This window comes from Pyxicephalus adspersus, chromosome 1 (genome assembly GCF_032062135.1).
Source record: "Pyxicephalus adspersus chromosome 1, UCB_Pads_2.0, whole genome shotgun sequence".
NCBI classification, from domain to species: Eukaryota; Metazoa; Chordata; class Amphibia; order Anura; family Pyxicephalidae; genus Pyxicephalus; species Pyxicephalus adspersus.
This window is the reverse complement of record NC_092858.1, coordinates 14,897,401-14,921,706: the sequence shown is the minus strand read 5'-3', so window position 1 is coordinate 14,921,706 and position 24,306 is coordinate 14,897,401. Positions and strand designations below refer to the sequence as shown.

General features: G+C 40.1%; 1 protein-coding gene across 3 annotated transcripts in view; it reads right to left on the bottom strand.

Moving 5' to 3' along the window:
* AMOTL1 (angiomotin like 1) overlaps positions 1 to 24,306 on the bottom strand; it is an 87,005-nt gene that overhangs the window by 45,516 nt on the left and 17,183 nt on the right. For 2 of the 3 annotated variants that reach the window (XM_072402719.1, XM_072402713.1), the window contains exon 3: positions 23,676 to 23,729. In XM_072402719.1, coding sequence (XP_072258820.1) covers positions 23,676 to 23,729 — 54 coding nt within the window. Of the gene's footprint in view, positions 1 to 10,325; positions 10,451 to 23,675; positions 23,730 to 24,306 lie in introns of those variants that run through there. The other variant, XM_072402727.1, reaches the window with a different exon arrangement.

The window sequence follows — 24,306 nt, the reverse complement described above, 5'->3', positions numbered from 1 at the left end:
AAGGATCGTGAGAGAGAATGTGTGTACGCAGCCTTAGGCTACGTACACACGTGCAATTGTTCTCGTCCGATAATCATCTCAGGGCCGATATCGGAAAAGAATCTGGCGTGTGTACAGCGCCCGTCGTCCAAACGACGGTCCTGGCAGGTCCAAGGACGAAGGATCTTAATGGAAGTGAAGAAGGAGAGAGCACGGCGGGGTGCCGCTCCGTCGTCCTCCCCCTCCCCTCTCCATAGAACAGAACGGGGCTGTATGTATGTACAGCACTCGTTCATGCATCGTGCAGTTGTAAGTCATTGGAAAGATCCTTTCAAACGACAAAAATTGCCCAGCCTTAGAAAGACACCTTTTAAACTATGCACACATGCCAGATGAATGTCACCCGAGATGAATGGTCATGATAGTCCCTGGTGAAAATCTAGCATTTGTACAGTGGTCTCCCTAGGTCATTCATCAGTCCCCCTGGAGGCTCAATGAATGACCAGGAGAGGACAACCACAGTCCTATGGTAGAGAGCACAGTGGGGTGCCGCTCACATGTCCTTCCCTCTTCCTTCTCCATAGAACAGAAGGATGCTGTGTGTATAGTACCTTCTCCTGTCACTAGAAAGGATCACTGAAGAAGTTACATGAATCTGATCCCTGTACAGGGTTTTATTCTGTGGCCAGTCCAATGACCATTGACTTGTAAGGGTGGTCAACCATTTTTTTTATTTAAACACTCCAGCCATGGGGAAAATAAAATGCCATTGATTTCACGAATTGATTAAAAAAAAATAATGAAAGCTGGCAGATCAGATCATTTATCAAGAGTTACTACAAACACGATTGTAAAACGTTCCTAAAAGCTCCAAATTCAACATCCTTTAAAACGTTGACCCGATTTTTCCATTTCAGAAGCTTTCAGATTGGCCATCAGTTAATATATTGCCATAGCTATGACAGGGAACTCATAAATGAGCAATAAAAGTGAGGAATTGGAGCTCCTGGTGCCATCTGAATGAAATATGCTGAGCCGGTTATCCCTTTAGAAGGAGAGAGTGAATATATTTTTATGAAGTTTGCGGTTATATTCACACTTTTATGGATGAATGATATTGGAGATCTCTGAAAGCAGGTCACATAAATTCTTAGATGATAACGGTCATTGTTTTAAATCATTATAAGTTCATGTCACCAAATCTGAGGTTATCTCACAGCCGCTTCTCAGAGTAAAATACATAATCATGAACGCTTGGTGACATGATAAATTAATAAGGAGCAATCCAATCTAATAAACCTTCACATATATAAATATATCGGTCTTTCAGATTGACTTATCAGGCTGTACAGTATATGTATGTGTTTTAGATATGGTACAATGCAATATGAATGTCTGGGCTATTACATAGCAGAAGTAGCAGGGCTAAGATATAGGATGGACATTGCAAAGCCCTTCCCATTCTGTAAAGCCCACAACTTTTTTGGAAACGCATTGAAGCAGTTTTTCCACAAGAGAAGAAAGTTCAGGGGCAGCAAAGCAACATAAGACTGAAAAATGCAAAAATCAACTTTAATCTGTTAAACATACGCTGTCACACAATAGGCCTGATTTAATAAAGCTCTCCAAGGCTGGAGAGGATACACTTTCATCAGTGAAGCTGGGTGATCCAGCAAACCTGGAATTCATTTCCTAAGTCATTTGCTATTTCTTAGCGAATGTTCCCAATCCTGGACTAGATTTGTTCCAGGTTTGCATGATCACCCAGGTTTACTGATGAAAGTGTATATTCTCCAGCCTTAGAGAGCTTTAATAAATCGGGCTCAGTGCCTCTTCTGTGCCTAGGACTGTTATATGCTCTTCAGATTTGCAGTGAAATTTACTGCTACTAGGTGCCTATTGGCAACCACTAGATGCCCAGAAGAAGTAAACAGGGGGTAATCATTTGGATTTTTTAGGCAAATGTCCATGCAAGTGTTTGCAAGCAACTGCAAAAGCAGTGCAAGCAGTATTTTGTTTTTCTTCACTTTTGCAATTGCCACCAGTTAGGAATAAAAAAAAACCCTGCAAATCCTTGCATAAGTGGTGACAAGTAACAAGCAGTTCCAATTCAAGTCTATGGAGACAGCAGATGTGGCAAACCAGCCCTGCACTCTGCATGTATCAGGAACACTGCCACCAACAATTGCTTGCAAAAAAAAATCGAAAATTTCAGAATAAATCTTTTTTTTTTCTTTAGTCCAGCAGAAGAGAACCTAGGCAGAGCTCACTGTACTGTTTGGCATGTTCACATATGTGTTTTTTCAAGTGGTACCAGGCAATAGCTAATAAGAACATGCCCTTTAAGCACAGAGTGTTGTGTTGTGTCTATCTGAACTACAGAATACAATCCCCATGTCATATAGAAAAAAGGAAGGATAGTTCTGCAGTCCAGCAGGGGAGAACTAGGCAGGCATACACCCTGAGATCTAAGTGTTCTCTGTCCCACAAGATTGGGATGAGAACTAGTAATACCGATGCTGTGCAGTTTATGGTTTTCCTTGCCGGAGGCTCTAACATGAGGAAGCAAAGCCCTGCCTCTAGCAACATGGCCACAAATACACTAAAACACAGAGCAGAACAAAGCATGGTAAGTCAGTAATAAGGAAAAGATCAGCCGCTGGGAGACCACAAGCCATACTGGCGACTAGTCCTCTTTATAGGGCACAGCTTTTAGAGTTCAATTCTTTCTTAAGACCGCTCTGGACTTATTTACATTTTGCAGTGTTTTACAGCTCTGCTTTATCGGACATTTCCATTCAAAGGCAGTTCATGTCAGGAAGTTTGTGATTTATAATGGGCCAACTATTTGTCAAAGACCTGGAGTCCTGATAAGTCTCTGACACATGTGTTATGTATACTGCAAGTTACACTGTAAGCCTCTATACACTCATTTGGGAGCTCTATCCTCGTCATACATCATATAAACACAGAGATTGTACAGGAAATCTGTGCTATGATAAATGTAGCGGCTGCCATTGTTGACCGCTCTTACTCAAACAACTATTTCTTGGTTGTAACACTTGTATGCATTTTCTTGGTTGCTGACCCTCTGTCTTTCATTTTTTTATGAGTCACCATGATAAGAATATATCTTTGGCTTTGCTGATTGCATGCTTGTTCCAGCTTAGTAAATCAGAAATGATTAAAGCCAAAGGCAGCCAGGCAACATGTATTTTTTATACAGCACAGGTATTTGTATCAGTATGATTCCCTTAATGCAAACTGCAGGCAGGAAATGCACAAATCAATGCAGCTCCATATTTATTAATGTATTCATATCAGTCTCTTGTATTTCTATACAGCAAAGTTCACACTGCAAGAGGGGGAAACTACTATAGCCACAGCTTCATGTATTCATTGTGGACAGTAGGGAAGGGTTGCAGCTCTGTCTGGTGTTTGTTGCTTTCTGTGCCTACTTAAAAACATTGTAATGGATACAAAATTAAGTAAAAGGAAAGTTTCCTAAATCTATTTTAAAGCTAAGTATACACATCAGGTGATTGTTTCCTGAAACTAATGGTTGTGGTTGTCTTGGGGGAAATCTAGCATACGCAGTGCCCCCCCTCCCCATCATTGTTTATCAACCCACCCTGACAGGTTGATAAACAACTAAGCAAAGATTTCCAGTAAACATTCCAATGAAAGAGAACATAGCGGGATGCCACTCGCTCATCTATAGAACAGAATGGCACTGTGTGTAAAGCGCTCGTTCTTTCTCCTGTCATTGGAAACGTGTAGATTGCACGCAAGATAATTTCTACTCATAGAAATCTGACATCTGTACAGATGTTTGGAGTGGTGGAATACTCCCCCATTTTTGTTTCGGTGATAACTCAAAATTTGGTGTTCTCAGCCTTGATGACAGCAGCCCCACCAGGAGAAATAATAAGTTAGGCTGGGTACACACGTGCAAAGGTTCTCATACGATAACTGGCTTAGGGCCGATATCGGACGAGAATCTGGCGTATGTAAAGCGCTCGTCGTTCAAATGGCTGTCCTGGCCGATCCACGAACGATGGACGTCGAACGATCGTAAAAAAAACGAAGGGGGAGAGAGCGCAGCGGGGTGCCGCTCCGTCGTTCTCCCCCTCCCCTCTCTATAGAGCAGAATGGTGCTGTGTGTACAAAGCTCGTTCAAGCATCGTGCAGTCCTTAGTCGTTGGAAAGGATTGTGAAATTTCCTTTCCAACAACAAATATCGCACGTGTGTACCCAGCCTTGGTCTGCCCATCCATAAAAATAAACACCTGACAGAGTTCTAAGTTTTCCTGCTCTATCTAAAACAATAAAACATTTTTGGCTTTAGATCCACTTTTAAAAAGGTTCACAGGGAACAAAAATTCCCAATTCAATACTGTCTCTTAAAATGATCAAATAGCCACCCATTGCTCATTGTTGAAGCAAATTATATTCATTGTTTGCAGACATAATGGAAGGCAATTACAGGGAATCCCCCTCGGGTCCACAGGCCCGGAGCAGTTTTATTTTGTCAGTACCCCCATGGCTTTGTGGTGTTTGCAGACTGTTTGGTGCCAGTTTTGTGATATTAGCTGCTTACTCCAGATAACACTCCTCCTGCCTTGTGTCTGGGGGGGGACTCAGAGAAAAGAAAATATCCCGGGATATCAGTTATTTATACTATGGAAATTGGCTGGAGGCATTTAGGACAATGCCATATATTTGCTTTCCAAAGGAGCCTGCACTGCTAAATGATAGATTCCTATTTCTATTTGCTGAAGTTACATTTAAAGAGTTAGTTCACCTATATTAAGCTGCATACACACATGCAATTATAGTTGTTGGAAAGGATCTTTCATGATCCTTTCCAACAACTAAGAACTGCACGATGCACGAACGAGTGTTGTACATACAGCACTGTTCTGCTCTAGGGAAAGGGGAGGGGGAGAACAACGGAGCGGCACCCTGCTGTGCGCTCTCCCCCTTTGCTTCCATTACGATCGTTCGTCCATCGTCCATGGATCCGCCAGGATGGTCGTTTAGACGATGGACGATGGGCGGTGTACACACGCCAAAATCTCATCCAATATCGGCCCTGAGCCGATTATCGGGCCAGAACCATTGGACGTGTGTACGTAGCTTTAGGCTACCTACACACGTGCAATAGTTCTGGTCTGATAATCGGCTCAGGGCTGAGATTGGACAAGAATCTGACATATGTACAGTGCTCATTGTCTGAACGACCGCCCTGGCAGATCCACAGACCATGGACAACAAACGATTGTAATATAAGTGAAGGGGAGTGCAGGGGGGTGCCGCTCTGTCGTTCCTCCCCTCCCCTCTTCATAGAGCAGAACAATAATATATATATATATATATACAGCACTTGTTCATGCATCGTGCAGTCTTTTGTCATTGGAAAGATCCTTTCCATCGACAATTATTGCACGTGTGTACATAGCCTTGGTCTTTGGTGGATGATGAAATGTTATACCATATGACTGTTTCTTTTGGCTCTTAGGCTTTCTGGTATTGAAATTTCTGCACTCTGAACCATACATATGGTGACTTTCCTGCGGAATTCCTAGTGCTGGGAGGTGGAAATTAGTAGAAAATTGCTCAATTTGACTGATCAATTTTAGGTGATTGATGGGCAGTAGACTGTTTGCAGGCAACTATTTTCAAACATTTGTTCGATTCTTAGTTACATGTGGCTGAAATTTGCCATGTGCATGGCCAGCTTTAGGAACAGTGCTGATGGTCTTTTGATAGCATTAAAATGGCTTTTCTTGCTATACAAGTCTACAGGAATTCAAAAGCAGCAGGTCAGTGCAGGTCAGAAGTTGATAAGCTGCAGGTCTACTGCAGCTGTGTGATCTTAGAATTGCCTCAATTGCCAATTTGCATTTGCCCATCCACACAAACCCAAAGCCTACTGACTCATATTGTAGGCATTAGAAGTTCACAATCAAAAAGAAACAAAAACTCAAACAGCAACAAATGAATGTTTAGGCAGCTTAAGCCTTTGCAGGAAAAAATAAATTTAATTTAAAATAAATTTATATACATTTTTATAATTTAGTTTAAGATTTGGGAAGAGTTGAAACCATCAATTTTTTTCTGTAGTTATTTGAAAATATTTACTTTCACTCCAATCTATAGAAGATGCAACAGGAAGTAAAAGAAAACTGCTAAATAGCATGAGAAATACCCCCCTTATACATCTGTACCTAGAAAAGGTAACCCCATAGGAAAAGGTATTCTCATCTATAGTACTGGTGACTTTCCAATTCCCATCTTAGTGGCAATGGTTAAAAGGACAAAGTAAGACGTAAATTTACTCTGCATTGACACAGAAAGCAATATGGGTTTTTATCACTCCCTAATCTACCCAAAACTAAAAAAAAAGTTTTAGATATATACACACTTAATTTCCCCCATGTATTTTATTTTATATAACCTTTTTATTCTCCGGACTGCAATTGCAAAAGCAGACTAATCCTACACCTCTCCTACTAGAATGTCTTGTCTCTGCTGTACTCATTCTATCAGTACAACATTGCAGCATTATTATTATTATTATTATTATTATTAATACACAGTATTTATATAACGCTGACATATTACGCAGAGCTGACCTCCATTGTAAAGGGGATGCACCATGTGCATTACTGATACTGAAGCTACTACATTCACCATAGACTTAGGAATTTTCACCCCATTGACATTATCAGTGATAACTGCCGCTAGCATAAAAAGAAGACTAATATGCAGCAATAAAAACTTCTTAGGTTCCTCGACTCTTCTATATAAAATTACCACTACGTACACTGTAATGTGCATCGGAACCCCCCAAAAAAAGAATTTAATATATTTCAGCAGCTTAAAGGTCTTTAAAATTGACGGCTGCATTACTTTTTCTTTTTACGGTGCAATGTATTTTCGGTAAGTACAGAAAATTCCAGCTGTTCAGAAATCCTAAACTGTTGTCATGTCATGGGGAGACTGAAATCTTTCTCTGATCTCTCTATGAACTGCAAAGCAACCCCTCTTCTAAGTTATGAAGATGAGGAAAGGGGGAAGGCGTCTTGTGTTCCAAATAATGAGCACAGCCTATGGTGTGTGATACTCCCCCCACCTCCTAGATTGTAAGCTCTCCGGGGTCCTCTCCTCCTCCTGTGTCACTGTCTGTATTCATCTGTCATTTGCAACCCTTATTTAATGTACAGCGCTGCGTAATATGTATTATTATTATTAATAATAATAATAATAATAATAATATTAAATAGTGAAAACACAGCTCCTCTATAGCTCCAGATATGTATGTGAGTATTGTCACCCTAGTAATCTGAATTAACTAATCTAACACACCAGAAAAAGGTGAGTTATTAATAAAAAGAAATGATGGTTATTTTTTTCAGCATCCAATGAGATTTGTGAATTTCCATGACATGACTGCAATAAAGAGCTGCAAGTGAAAAATGTGCGTATTGGGCCTTAGTGTGTTACTGGCACCAGATGAATACAAAAAGAAAAAATGAATTTATATGTAACAAATACAGTCACCAGATCTATGGATTGGTCAGATGCAATATACATCTTCATGCAGGTGCCTGGCCTTGTTTGAGGGAGCAGAAATGCAAACTAGTGCAGGGAATTGGATTCTTTCATCTGATTGGCAGATCCAGCAGTAGATCCTCCCCTGCTGAGCCCAATAGCAGCATGAATTTCTTAAGTGTGTCAGTAATCTTACTTCCTGTATGACAGATATACTTCAATCATCTGATACAGACCAACATTTAATGACAAGGGGATACAGCAAACAAGAAACCAAGAAGCAAACTTTTCCAGAACCTTTACAATCCAAACAAGCAAACAGCCAATAGGAAGCCATCATCACCCAGATCTGATCGAGACATTGGGAGTTGGACCCCTTCCCATCAATCCATAGGAAATTTGTGCAATAAAACACACTCATATGTCACTGATTACCCATTATTTGTAAAGTATTGCCCCTGGGCCTTATATAATTTCCAGCATGCCGAATGATTTCTCTAGCTGAAGGATTTGTTACGGTGAAATGATCCCCTACATTCATCAGTCTGATGACCAAACAAATAATGACCGAACTTGGATCGCCCTCTATATCAGCCTTCCTGTATTATAATGAGAGTGAGGAGTCACATGGGATATATAAAGAGTACATGGGAATAAATGTATAAAGTAGTGAATCTGGCATTCATCATTCTTTGCTGGAGAATCCATCACTGATATTAAAAACACATTGACAAAGAATGATTGGTGAATGTCACATTCACTGCTTTATAAATAGACCTCACAGTGTCCAGAAAGGAAAACTTACACTTACAGCAGTAATAATAAAAATATTAATAATAATAATAATAATAATAATAATGGTATCTCGTGCAGTGCACCTAGTCTAGAGACCATTCCACATCACTGCACTGCATTCCTATCACTGATTATATAATAACAGCTGAATGCAACTTCCCAACATCACATCCCAAAGACTTTCCATCAGTGTATGTAAAAGGCAGCAGTGTGAAAGTTATCATCAATGACCAGCCCAGCATAGCACTCTGTGACAGTTACTAGCACTGCGCTACTAACTAAAACTGCAATGTAAAAGTGGACTGTGTAGAAATAAGGGCAGGAAGATAGAAGGGAAGTTATCAGTGCAGGGAAGGTGCAGAGATGTGAAGGAGTTGATTATTGCAGAAGCTGAACGAAGGAGGTAAATAGTGCAGGAAGGTTGCAGGGAGGTGATCAGTACTGGAAGGTTGCAGGGAGGTGATCAGTGCTGGAAGGTTGGGGGGATGAGTGCAGGAAGGTAAACAATGCAAAAGGTGCTCTGTGTAATTAATCAGTGCTGGGAAATGATAAGTTCTGGAAGGTTGCAGGCAGGTAGGTGGTCGGTGCTGGAAATCTGATACAGACCAACATTTAATGACAAGGGGATACAGCAAACAAGAAACCAAGAAGCAAACTTTTCCAGAACCTTTACAATCCAAACAAGCAAACAGCCAATAGGAAGCCATCATCACCCAGATCTGATCGAGACATTGGGAGTTGGACCCCTTCCCATCAATCCATAGGAAATTTGTGCAATAAAACACACTCATATGTCACTGATTACCCATTATTTGTAAAGTATTGCCCCTGGGCCTTATATAATTTCCAGCATGCCGAATGATTTCTCTAGCTGAAGGATTTGTTACGGTGAAATGATCCCCTACATTCATCAGTCTGATGACCAAACAAATAATGACCGAACTTGGATCGCCCTCTATATCAGCCTTCCTGTATTATAATGAGAGTGAGGAGTCACATGGGATATATAAAGAGTACATGGGAATAAATGTATAAAGTAGTGAATCTGGCATTCATCATTCTTTGCTGGAGAATCCATCACTGATATTAAAAACACATTGACAAAGAATGATTGGTGAATGTCACATTCACTGCTTTATAAATAGACCTCACAGTGTCCAGAAAGGAAAACTTACACTTACAGCAGTAATAATAAAAATATTAATAATAATAATAATAATAATAATAATGGTATCTCGTGCAGTGCACCTAGTCTAGAGACCATTCCACATCACTGCACTGCATTCCTATCACTGATTATATAATAACAGCTGAATGCAACTTCCCAACATCACATCCCAAAGACTTTCCATCAGTGTATGTAAAAGGCAGCAGTGTGAAAGTTATCATCAATGACCAGCCCAGCATAGCACTCTGTGACAGTTACTAGCACTGCGCTAATAACTAAAACTGCAATGTAAAAGTGGACTGTGTAGAAATAAGGGCAGGAAGATAGAAGGGAAGTTATCAGTGCAGGGAAGGTGCAGAGATGTGAAGGAGTTGATTATTGCAGAAGCTGAACGAAGGAGGTAAATAGTGCAGGAAGGTTGCAGGGAGGTGATCAGTGCTGGAAGGTTGCAGGGAGGTGATCAGTGCTGGAAGGTAAACAATGCAAAAGGTGCTCTGTGTAATTAATCAGTGCTGGGAAATGATAAGTTCTGGAAGGTTGCAGGCAGGTAGGTGGTCGGTGCTGGAATGTTGCAGGGAAGTGATCAGTGCTGGAAGGTTGCAGGGAGGTGATCGGTGCTGGGTAATGATCGGTGCTGGGAAGTTGCAGGGAAGTGATCGGTGCTGGAAGGTTGCAGGGAAGTGATCGGTGCAGGGAGGTGATCGGTAGGAAGGTTTCTCCTCTAAGCCTGCCTATAGTGTGAATGGACCGGCAGTGTGTGCCATGTGCGGCTCAGGTTCTCGGTACCATCCCCGGGCATGCAGGGCACACACAGGGCATCGCTCACCTCTCACAGGAGTCCCCGGGCACAGGGCTGGCAGTACATGGTGCTGATCACACACACACAGCTCCAACACCGAGCCGCAACAATCAGCCCCATTCACTGGAATGAGAGGAATGTGCCATCCCTGGGTCCTAATGCCGGGACTAACTGCTGCCTGCACTGGGTCCTAGTGCCCTCACTGTGTGATTGCTGCCTCCAGCGGATCTCAGTGCCTAAACTTTAGCACTGCTGCCTGCACTGGGTCCTAATGCTGGGACTGCAATTGCTGCCTGATCCCTGTACTGGCACTGTGAAATTTCTGCTAGGGTCCTAATGCCTGGACTATATGATTGTTCCCTATAATGGGTGCATGGACTGTAGGACTGCTGCTTGTCCAGGTCCCGGGACTGTAATTGCTGCCTCTATGGGGTCCTAGATCTGCTGCTTGCACATGTCCTGGTACTTGGAGAGTAATTGTTTCCTGCACTGGATCCTAGTGCCTGAATTGTGGGACTGCTGTCTGCTCTGGGTCTTAATGCTGGGAATGTGACTGCTGCCTGCACTGATCCCAGTATATGAACTATAATTACTGCCTGAATTGGGTCCTAGTGCTGGGACTTGCTGCCTGGACTAGGTCCAAGTATTACTATTATTAATAAACAGGATTTATATAGCACCAACATATTACGCAGCGCTGTACATTAAATAGGGATCTGGACATTGTAACTGCTGTCTGCACTGGATGCCTGACCTGTCAGACTGTTGCCTGCACTGAGAGATTCACCCTCTCCTTTGTCCTAGAGTTCATTATGGGACATAAAATATTGGAAAATTCTACATTTTGTTTTTTGCTGAGATGGGAAGCAAAGAACTTTTAATGGTAACAACTGCCAGGAGAGATTTCCTCTGACTTCTTGTTGTGTAGAAAGTGAACAGAAATTCCCCCAATCGGAAACACCAAACAACTCTTCACTATGTTATCCATACCAATAAACCAGTGAATATTTTCTGTCTACACTGTATTGTTGCTGCATTGTGACAGCTGAGGATACATTCACACAATCACTGGCTCTGTTTTATATAGAGAATAACAATGTGACCTTTTAGATCTGCAGTGCTGTGACTCCATTGTAAAGTACATGTTACAGTTCTATACAGTTTCCTATCTCAGGGGTACAGATTTTTCAGGCGATTATTAATGGGTCCTAGTGCTGGGACTTGCTGCCTGGACTAGGTCCAAGTATTACTATTATTAATAAACAGGATTTATATAGCACCAACATATTACGCAGCGCTGTACATTAAATAGGGATCTGGACATTGTAACTCCTGTTTGCACTGGATGCCTGACCTGTCAGACTGCTGCCTGCACTGAGAGATTCACCCTCTCCTTTGTCCTAGAGTTCATTATGGGACATAAAATATTGGAAAATTCTACATTTTGTATTTTGCTGAGATGGGAAGCAAAGAACTTTTAATGGTAACAACTGCCAGGGGAGATTTCCTCTGACTTCTTGTTGTGTAGAAAGTGAACAGAAATTCCCCCAATCGGAAACACCAAACAACTCTTCACTATGTTATCCATACCAATAAACCAGTGAATATTTTCTGTCTACACTGTATTGTTGCTGCATTGTGACAGCTGAGGATACATTCACACAATCACTGGCTCTGTTTTATATAGAGAATAACAATGTGACCTTTTAGATCTGCAGTGCTGTGACTCCATTGTAAAGTACATGTTACAGTTCTATACAGTTTCCTATCTCAGGGGTACAGATTTTTCAGGCGATTATTAAGCTGCCAGCGCCACGTTGAGTCTCAGCCATTGCCACAGCCGGCGTTATCTCATTATGAGGAACTCTGGAGAGGAAGTCTGCCTGCCAGCTCCCCTGTGATTTCCCAAATTAATTACAACTATTACCCAGGCTCTAACTGTTACACAAAGGCTGCCTCCTCCATGATACTTCCTTTTCATCCCGCTGCTTTCTCAAGGAGGATTAAAGGACAAGGAGACCTCCGATTGTAATTTTCACATTGCTGTGATGAGTCTTCCCCCCAAAATTCCATTGTAGCTTTGCAAGCATTACAGCAATTGAATGGCCATAGATGGCTGAGGGAGATATCTGACCCTAAACCACAAGGCAATGCCATGACCTACAGGAAAGGGGCTCATGTTCTGCCAATCATATATTTTCCATTAATATAAGCCGCAATGTAGCCCGATATTAAAGCAGCCTATCAGCAGAATTTATTCGGCAAGTAAAGTGCAGCTTGCTAAATTATGTGTATGGGCTAAACCGTACATAGGGTTAATTTTTAGGGGGAACATTATTTACCCTTTCAGTTATTGGAAACCAAGGGAAATCTCAAACTGATATTGGCGTGGTTGCCAAGACTATTGTGCTATGTATATATGAGAAGCAGCTTTTTTGGCAACAAACATATACAATAACTTATTAAAACAGCATATAGTATTGACTAGACAGAGTTCAGCTATGCTGAGTACAACCAGTATAGTACATATGAGTAAGAGTTACCAATATCTGATGATAGTCTGGTTGTATATTAGTACTTTTTAAAAATGTGTCTCTTTCTGCCTGATGCGTTTCGCCAATATGGCTTCCTCAGGGGATGATCCCTGTGTGGGTAATAAATTCAGTATATGGTAGTGCTACACTGAAGGTTGGATCAGATTGCAGTTCAACCGCAGGTATTGGGTAGTTGTGGTGCACTAAATACCTGCCAGCCGCTTGTTTACCAACCACCTACCACCCCTTAATGCATTGAAATAAATAATAGGGTCCACACCCATTTGTTTCAGTGTTAAAACCTAGAGGAGGTGGTAGCTGGGGTGGAATGGTGGTTCCTTGGCTAGCACCACCACGGTTCCAGGTTCTAATCCCAGCTAGCACACTACCTGCATGGAGTTTGCATGTTCTCCCTAGCCTCCTTTCAACTATGTGTGGTACTGCTCTTCACATTGGGCCTGATTTATTAAAGCTCTCCAAGGCTGGAGAATATATACTTTTATCAGTGTACCTGAGTGATTCGGTAAACCTGGAATGGATTTCTTAAAAGGCATTTGCTATTTGTTAGTAAATGTTTTCAATCCTGGACCAGATCCATTCCAGGTTTGCTGGATTACCCAGGTTCACTGATAAAGTGTATTTTTTCCATTCTTTAATACAGCAGGCTCTTTGGTTCCTTTATATTGGCTCTTTAAAACAAAATGCAAACATTTGGGGGTTAAATTAAAAAAAAATATATCAATATTAATAAAAAATATATGTTTTCCAGGACAAGCACATGAGGATGTGGGCTGGAGAAGTTTGTATGGTTTTGATCAAATATAGTTGCGTTCTGGACAAAGGTTTTTTTTTATCCTGGGGGTATAAAAATAAATTGGACAACACAGTAACTTTACACATCTGCATGAATGAAATCCTGACATATTTAGTTATACAGCAAAAGTATAATTTTTCAAAGAAAGCTCTACCTTTTATCATAAAGAACTCCACTCCATGGTCCTTACCTAGGTAGAGATGATATCATCAGGAGTGCTGGAGCACTAATTTATTGACCTTACCTAGACATAGATGATGTCATCAGCAGTCCCGCAGCACCAATCCCGTGACCTTACCTAGACAGAGAGGATTTTCTCATTCTCCTCTTTCAAAGTGTTCAAATTGCAACATTGTAACTTTTTTTGCCCAAGTAAATAGCCTGAACAGGGACTGATCTGTGTCAGATATTTGTGAATATTGCCTGAATGATGTCTGAAACATGGGCAGCACGATTCCGCAATGGTTAGCACTCTGGCCTTTGCAGCACTGGGTCCCAGGTTCCAATCTCGACCTGGGCCCTATCTGCATGGAGTTTGCAGGTACTCCCTGTGTTTGTGTGGATTTTCCCCAGGTTATCCGGTTTCCTCCCAAAAACATGCAGTTAGATAAATTGCCTTCCCCCTAAATTTGACCTTAAGGCTGTATTAAAGACATATGACTATGGTAGGGACATTAGATAGTGAGCTCTTTTGAGGGACAGCTAGGACTTGGTACAGTGCTGTGTAATATGTTGGCGCTATATAAATACCGTGTAATAATAAATGTGTACTATGCATTTTTAGGTGAAAAGCAGATGCAGGTATTGTCATGAGGGATGCAGTGATCTCCGTGAGAGATTGCTACATTCAGACAATAATAGCATGCATGAACTTCCCCAAAAATATATCTCATCCTAAACCTGGTATAAGAATATTGTGGAATTAAAAAGCCCTTTGTGATTTTTATCAGTAACCCTGCAGCGTTATCACCGGACCCTGCATGTTACATCTAGCACAGTGGCACTGCATGTCTTTTTGGCACTTGTTATTGTTCATTACAAAGTAATTTTATAGTCATATAATCTTCATATCTGATTTTCTCTGAGCCTGAAATACAGAGGAAACCAGAACATTTCAAGTATTCTATCCAGAGGGAAGAGTATGAGCAGGCGGCACTAATGAGTCTTTCAGTCAATCAATCTGCCATGAGTGTTCTATAAATCCTTTATCTGATTTAAAGCACACCAAACAAAGGAAAACCATGAAAATACACAAGACCTTAAAAATAAATTTGCATTTATTGCTGTGTAACTATCTCATCAGAAAGTTTGTGTAGGAACCTATCAGTGCTAACACATATCCTTAGCTATTGAAATCACCCAAACTGGACCATCCCCAATATGCAAAAACTGACTTCAATTAGAAAGCCAATACTTAGCCTTGACCCTAAAGCCTCCTGACTGGCCCTGGACCTATTGTACAAAACACTAACCCCACTTATAACGCTAGCCCTCCTGCTAGACCCAACTTGGAATAGGGAATTTCCACCAGGGAAGCATTTTTTATTATTTATTATCATTAGTATTTTTGTATTTTTTATAGTGCCAATATATTACGCAGTGCTTTACAAAGTCCATAGTCATGTTACTAGCTGTCTCTCTAAGGAGCTCACAATCTAATGTCCCTTCCATAGCCATATGTCATTACCACAATCTAAGGTCAATTGGGGAAAGCCAATTAACCTAATTGCATGTTTTCAGAATGTGTGAGGAAACCAGAGTGGCCAGGTGGGGGGACCCACGCAAACATTTGAAGCACATACAGTGCAGGGTAAAAGGTTAAACAGATAGAAAATGACTCATTCCATATAGAAATGCAGGACCATTTTAATAATGGCTCACATGGTATAAATGACTCTTAAAGACCTCTTTCTTGTACTTAAGACTGCTTACATATAACTAAAGAGTCCCAAAAAAACATTCTTCTACACTTGTTTGTCTGTGCTAATTTAATAAAGCTCTCCATGGCTGGAGAGGATACACTTTTATCAGTGAAGCTGGGTGATCCAGCAAACCTGGAACAGATTTCTTCAAAGTCATTTGTTAGCAAAAATTTTGAATCCTGGACCAGATCCATTTCAGGTTTGCTGGATCACCCAGCAAAAGTGGTTAAAAAAAGTGTATGTCACTTTACTTGCTGCAAAAAAAGCCCTGACATTGGTGTCAGTGGCACAATAAAAACCCTAAACATTTAAGTTCAAGGATAAGTAACAAGGTCACTGTCATTCATTTTTATCCTTTTACATATAAATGCAGCATTTAATAATTTTCTTTACCTTAGTACTAGCTCTTGCAATGATCCCTCTCTCCTATGCAGATGCCTTAGCCATTCCACTGCTACTATCATTTACCTATCAGCAGAACAATGCAGGAATGCTTTATTTTGTTACTCTACAGGGGGCCTATGGAAAGATGTTTTGGCCCTGCAGCAGGCCAGTCCGACCCAGGCTAAACCTTATGCTAAACCCTAACCATTTGTTTGCTTTTTTCAATATTTAAATTGTGCTAGCAGTGCAAAATAGCTGAATTAGAATTTAATGTTGACAAAATCAAGTTTATCAAGATTGTAAGCTTTTCTGGGCAGGGTCCTCCCCTCCTTCTGTGTCACTGTCTGTATCTGTCATTTGCAACCCCTATTTAATGTACAGCGCTGCGTAAAATGTTGGTGCTATAAAAATTCTGTTTATTAATAATAATAATCAAATTTGGCCCCTCACTCATACCTACTACATGGGGAAAGCAGGTATGGGATGCAATTAAAATGCACAATGCTTTCACAAACAACAAGACAACAAGATAAAAATCCTTAGGTGTAAGGTTTGAAAATGTTAGTCACATGCCAGAAAATAAGGATCTTTCTCCTGGTGCAAAGTTTTAGGATGCTTTTGAGCCTATTGTATCAGTATATGTGTTATATGTTCAGGAAACATCACTGGTGTAATGTTCTTTTGTTCGTTTAGGTCACTTTGGGATAATGCTGATGCTGTAAATCTCCCTGTTATGCAGGCTTCTACATTGTTCACCATAGCGTCAGCAGTCTTCTCCTAAATTCACCTGACCTTATGTCACTGAAACAAAGAAACTTTCACTGTTACCGAATAAAAACATAATTATCATTGCAGGATCAATTGGCTGACTTAATGTCTATTGCAGACATTAAACTCCTCTTTAAAATATTGACAAGTTACAGATTTTGAGTGACTGTGAGCCTTTTCTGTACCTCCTCTATGTACTCTGTCTACAATCTGTAAGGTAATGCTAAATGGGTTGGATGTTAAAATACAGTACAGACAGATTTAAAATAAATTAATAAAAAAATGAAAGATCTCACCTCATCAGTTTCCAGCTATGCAAAGCCTTCAACTGAATATTCCCTGCTGTGGATGATCATTGTTGGAGAGGCAGAGCAGAGAAGGGCATTTACATCCAAATTTGGTGGGATTGTGCCTACATTAGACCATTCTAGAACAAGGTTTTTCAGATATATAAAAACATGTGGTCTGAGCATATCATACTGCCACAAGAAACTGCTCTTTCTGTAATCTTTAAAGGAGCACTCAAAACCTCAAAATCTTTTCAAACTTGCCTTCCCTTCTTCTTCTGTCTCTTTAAACTCTTACTACTTCTCAACACTACATATCTCCCCTCCTATTGTGTGATATTTCCCCCACCTCTTAGATTGTAAGCTCTTCTGGGCAGGGTCCTCGCCTCCTCCTGTGTCACTGTCTGTCATTTGTAACCCCTATTTAATGTACAGCATTGCTTAATATGTTGGTGATTTATATATGATGTTTTTTATTAATATTAATAATAGTAATCTTCCTACAATCTATATTGGCGGTAAAAGGAAATCTGTATTGTGTTACTTTGTACCTCCCCAAATTATCCCTTTATTTTGGAAAAGCTTCAGTATTTCACCCTTGATTCTGTGGGTACATACTGCAAATGACATTATGGGCCTGGTTAATAAAGATCTCTAATACGGGAAAAGGTACATTTTTATCAGTGATCCTGCGTGTTTCAGCAAACCTGGAATGGATCTGTTCCAGGATTTAAAACCCTTGCCAACAAATATCAAAAGACTTTTAAGAAATCCCCAAGTTGTCTGGATCACCCAGGTTCACTGATGAAAGTGTATATTCCCCAGCCTTGGGGAGCTTTAATAAATTAGGCCCTATGTGTATAGAGAAACTCCTTGCAGATGATAATGATACGTAATACAATTTTCTTGCTCAGTACTACATCTGGTTGAATATGAATAAGGCATTTTACAAGATCACAGTGCCTTACCTTTGCCTTTTTCCCCTCTCCCATTCCTCCAAGCCCTACCTTCTCCTTGGCTTTACTCTTTCCTCCCATCATCTATCATGCTCCTTGAGGCCACCCTGGTTTTCTTCCTACAATGTCCCAAGATGACCCATACAAACTCCTAAACCTTGTGCAGATGTTCAGTCTTTTCTACAAACTCCCAAGGATGACTGACTCCTCTGTTTCCTCTTCAATATCCTTTCTGTCCATTAAATAAACATACCTGGTCTTTGATCACACCAATTTTGATATACTGAATTGTACACTGGTGTACACTGTTTTTTTCTAATAAAAATGGATATAACTATAAATACATCACCATTAAACTAAAATGGAAAGTTTGCTCACACAGGCCGGGCTACTTCCCCAAATCTTACCCATCTTTTACCATACCAAGGTTTGTGATTGTTCTGGTGTAGTAGTGAGCTTTCAGCTACTATCCATCCCTGCCTTTTCTTCTTCTTTATCCCTTTCCCGTCCCATGGTTATGACTATGTTTAATGCCAAACATAAATATATAAATGCTGTAGGTCAATTACATGTAAGTTAAGGCAACACACAAGAATGGTAAAGTGTGAATGAGACCACTTGCACTAAAGGTCAAATAAATTAGGACATTAAACTTTTGCATTAAACTAGCTAATGAGCCGATCAGGTACACTTTTCATTATGATATTCATGCAGTACAGCGGGCTAATGTGCAGGCCCATAACCACGAATATCCTTGCATTTTATTTGTTGAAATATGCAATTCTCAAAAGCATGGATCGTTATTGCATTGGCGATTTAAAATGTACCATATGTGCATTAAGTAGTTTAAACAGCCTTGATGTTATCTATTACCATAAAAAATATCACATTGTGTGTTATTTCAACATCATTGCACTGTATTCTCCTAGAGCAGGGGTCCTCATGTTTTTTTTTTTGCCACCCAAAGAATTCCAAAAATGAACTATATCTGGTCTGCCCGTGTTATCACCTCATATCATCATTTTAAATACATGCAATACAAGCCTAGGCAATGATCACATGGTGACTGACTACTAGGGGCATTGTGTTTGTTTGAATCCATTAGAGACGGCAAAGTGTAATATTTAGTGTCAGGCAAACGTGTGATGTGAGAGGATGAACAACACACAGGCTGCATAGACAGATAGAAATTAGTCTTTTCAACCCTAAGTGTGTGTAGAGGGGTTTGTTTTTGTTATTTTGTTGTTTAGTTATTGATGAAGTAGTAAAGTTCCTCAATTATTTCAATACATTTCAATTTTGACCCCTGACTTGGTCGTAAGTTTTTAATTTCGGCCCACTGTGTATTTGAGTTTGACACCCCTGTCCTAGAGTAAGGTGTGGAGCAAATGCATTGCAGTGGATGTTTTAGTTCACTTTCTCTTGTACCCCATATTTCCAAAACAGCCATGAGGGTAGGTACTACCAGTCAGGCTGCACCATGGGAAGGTCTTTAAAGCTGAATACCATTCAGTACAAGATACTTACTATGAAGAGACCCCCAACCTTACTTCAAGGCATAAAAGATTTTATTGTGTAGGGGGTAGTACTCCCCTTCTCTACCAGTACGTAGGAGAGCCCATAATGTCCTTAGGCACAATGCAGGACTGCTTAGGATCACAGCAAAAAGGAAACTTGTGGAAGAAAAAAATAAGGTTTTGCTATATATATATGTGATTCTAAATATATTTTGTGCCAGAGTGTTGAGCATATCATTGGATGGATTTATTTAACATCACGGTTGGGAATGCTATCTACATTTTTTGGCTGTGGGGTATGTATGCAAAATGGAATAAATATCTGACATAAAATGTAACTTTTTTCACTTTGTCATTATTACAAAACATGTTTGTAACAAAGAGACCCAGTCAACAACCAAAAAAATACAAGTAAAAGCAGAACAAGTATTTTTAAAGCTTACCTGCAATATATTTCTTATAATTATACCTACCTATCTATCTATATATATAAACTAAACATATATTATATAAATAATCACAAATCATTTTGACAGGAGTAATGTGGCCCTGAACTTGTACAGAATTTCACCTGATTTACAGCCTCAAGTCTGCTGAAGCTGCTAACATTATATACAAGATGGTGACACCCAGCAGCAGTCTCAGGGCTTTTACAGATGAGTACCTATAATATGATGTTCTCCCCAGCCCCTTTTAGCTGGGTGCACCATCGAGCACCTTTCAGTAACCACCCGGCTGTTTTGGGTGGTTACTGTTGAGTTGGGTCACAATACAGGGGCTGCCACCCGCCTACAATTTCCTCCCGCCCAGCTTAAAAAAATTCTGGGTTGAACACTGAAATGAATAGCCTTTTTATGGTATACACATTTATCTCCACTGAGTTACGCGATGACCTGTAAACAGGAGACTATAGAAATTGTTTTAAAATGCTAAAAACTATTCAGTTTGACATGCTATACAACTCGCTGCATGCTGTCATATGTGCACTTTTTATGCTCACAGGTACTCTTTAGAACTGCTTAGTAAACCTAGGTTAATATGAGGGACTGTGCTCTTAGTACTGGGCCTCTTTCCATCACACCAAATTATGTCTCACACTTCCCATAATATCAACAAGATGACTGTGGAAACTTTCGAGATGTTTATAGCGGCTGTTCTTCTGGGCAGAAACAAATCCTATTTTCAGGGATGTCATTATCCGGCAGATTTCCTTATTGTGTCACAAAAGGTAAAGCTGTAAAGCTCTGACACATAAACGGCTTTCTCTAAGATGGCAATATATCTAAGGGTACTCCTACTGAACCTGGGGTAGAATGTGTGCCCAATGTGAGACTGATATAAGATATGTCTTTGTAAAGTATAACAATATTGCCAGTATTTGATGCCTGTAAATGAAGTACAATAATTTAAAACCTTTCTGATACCTGGTGGATATAAAGCCACAGAACACTGATGCCACCATAGTTTGCAAACTACACTAGTGAACAGCTACAATCTATGCAGGGGAGTTTTCATGCACTGCATTCTTTAGATGGAAAAGTTTTAGGCTGGCCACACATAATATAGTTTGATTGTATATTCCCAATACAGTGGAAATGTAGTGTGACCAAGGTCAGGCAGCTTTGACATAATATATAAACATGCATAGTGGCTTACAGTGCAAAACTGAATTGTGCCCCCTCCAAACTGACCTGGGGCACCTGTGGGTGTCCCTATTGGCTAGGGAAGGTTCAGTCCCTGGTGCAAAAGCACGCATGGCACCTCCCTATGTCCACCCCTGAGCATGCGTATTATTTAGTTGGATGTGGCTGTTCTGTATGCAGATACCTCCATATTCTCTTTTCAGTTAAAAGAGGGCAATCGATGATAAAACTTCTGCACATGAACGCTGGAGTTATATCATCTATTCTTCTCTATTCTCAGCATCATACAAATACTATGGAAAGTCGGGAGATGAATTATGCATATTGTATAAGGATTATAATGTATTTATGTCCACAGTCACATCAACTAATTGTCTTTTAAAGGAGCTTACAATCTAACATACCTGCCACAGACATAAATTATTAACATCGCCTAAGGCTAACTGGAGTTAAACACAATTAACCCACCAGTATGTTTTTCGGATAGGAAACAACGCGGGGAAAGAATTCAAACTCCATGCAAAAAGTATCCGGGCTTCAGTGCTGCAGGGTCAGCAGGTGGCTACTGAGACATCATAGCGCTCAGCAGTTTAGAAAATTGTTTAGATTGAGTCTGGTATTCCGACCCTGTAAGCAGCAAGGAATTAAATATCAGGGTTAGTAAAAGATGGATATTGAAGTTTGTTTATCCATGCAGCAGTGCCAATACAGTGGCTAACGTTGGCATCATCTAGGCTTTTACAATGCTAATGACAGCAAAACATATAAGGCGAATAATACAGACAGATGTGGATCATATGATTTCTAAGAGAATTAATTCCACACAAATTCTGAGATGACAAACCACAGTGCAACTGAAGGTACTTTGTACCAAATGACAATTTTATCCTTGATAGCTTAAAAAATTTTCAGACAATGATGTTCTACCAGCAGCCAGGGCGTGGTTTTGTCTGGTGATACAGATATTAATGCAAACATATTAGAAATGCATCGATCTCCAGGAAAAATATGTCAAATGGCTTCAAGTGTAACCTGCATGCTCTTCAAAAGAAATGCAATTGACAGCATAGTCAGTGCAGAGCGTCACTTTCTGGCTTGTTGATTTAGACATTTTCTCCTGACTGGTACCACATGGAAACAAATCAAAGGTATGTGCTATATAGGTTTATAATTCTTCTTCAGGGTAGAATAAACATATCTTTTACTAACAAAGTCCTTTCAAGCTCAGGTACACTTTAAGAAAAAAGGCACAGAAATTACAGCTAGGAAGGTTGTGGCCAGTTCAGGATTTTCCGTAGAGACGAATGTATATACGTCTGCCTGTGCCTGCACACTGAAAACAGCAAATGGAAAAAAAAGAACAGGAAAAATCTTTGTCTTAACACATCTGGTTTTCATATAAGGTTTTCAGGACGCTGGTTTGAATGTAATATTATGACCCGTTTCTTTTTTGGAAGACTGAGCACTGTACAGTTATTGGTCGTCTGGTGCTTATCCAGCCAAAGATTAGTTTACAAAAGAGAAAAACAGCTGTCTGCTTATTATGGGAGCGCTGCAGAAGGAGGATTTTCAACCAAAAGCTTTTTATGGTGCTGGCTGGATTCACTTTTAAAGTCTTTAAAGTGCAGCTAAGCAGATGGAGACCAAGTGAGCAGTAAACCTAAAATGCATAAAGAGGGAGAGAGTAATGAAAGTAATCCTCCGCTGATCCTTTCTGTGTGAAATTCTGTATTAACTCATTTGAACTGGGCATAGGACAAATCCAGATTAAAGGAAAACTCCAATCCATGTAGACTGGGATGGGGGAAGGAACAAGAAGTTCACTTACATTCTTGCCCAGTTTTAAAGATATTTCATTTGGCCATGCAAGCTGGCTCTCCATTTCCAAAAAAAATGTTACTCAAACAAATGTGGCAGGAAGACACAGGTGCAAGATGGGGAATCCCAGACCCGGTACTCAAAGGGCCACCAAGTGATATTTTAGGTAAAAAAGAAGGCTGGTGAGTTGAGTCAGCCACTGATTTTTTATATATCTTGAAAACTGTGTGGATTATTTCCTGTCTCAATTTCAATCCAGGATTGGATGTTCATTGTGCTCCCCTTCTGCTCTATTCCCCAGCAATCCTAGCCCTGTGTAATATTGAAGACTTTATATTATCCCTCTACACACTGGCAAACAGCCTTACCTTGCAAACCTTAAGCAAGCTTTTGCATTAAACAAGGATTCTCAATTTGTATATGTTAACACAAGTCACATTCATGTTACAGCCGGCCAACTGCATCAAAGTGATTCCTCTCCGGCCAATCCATACCCCACAGTACAAATTTCCAAATACTTTGCTTACAGCATTTTTTTATGAAAATATAATATCAATATGACGCAGACAAAAACAACAGGGGGAGAGCTACAAACTCTGGTCTGGTCACTGACCTGCATTATCCAAAAGAATTGACTGTACTCAAATTCAAATAGTATTCAATAGTATTTATAATTAAAAGAGACAGAAATGGGCAAAGTGACAGTATCAGTAACTTAGGACAAAAAAACTTACCTGGTTGCTGATCAGACCGGAATTCTGGTCCTATTGTGTTGGAGTTGCTGCTTCCTTAAATAAAACAGAATACAGGTGTGATTATAATATATTTATGATACTTTAACAACTTTTGTTACCAACGTTAAAGTAGATCTATTGGTAGAATAAACATTGTACACTGCCTATAGAACTTAATAGCTGTAAGGACCACAGTCAATCCAGATATAAAATGTATATGACTCTACTCAGGATGGACAGATCTCTATGCATATATTTATGTGTCCCCCAAAATGTCACAGATTTGTCCATCACTGAACATTAAAGTGACCCTGTCATGTAATAAACTAAAACCCTATTGGCACTTTACTACAATAAAAGAGTTATTATACTAAAGCTTTATACTTCCCTCCACCAGACCATTAAGCAGTCGATACTTATAGTGTTGGATATCACTGTATCTCGGCACGCTTTGTGGTTCCATCCTTCACCCCTACAGGGCATATCAATGGTGTAGAGCAGCTTTTTTTGTCTAATATTGGTATTATTATTAGGAAAAGGCATTTATATAGTGCCAACATATTATGCAGCGCTGTACATTAAATAGGGGTTGCAAATAACAGACAGATACTGACAGTGACACTGAAGTAAC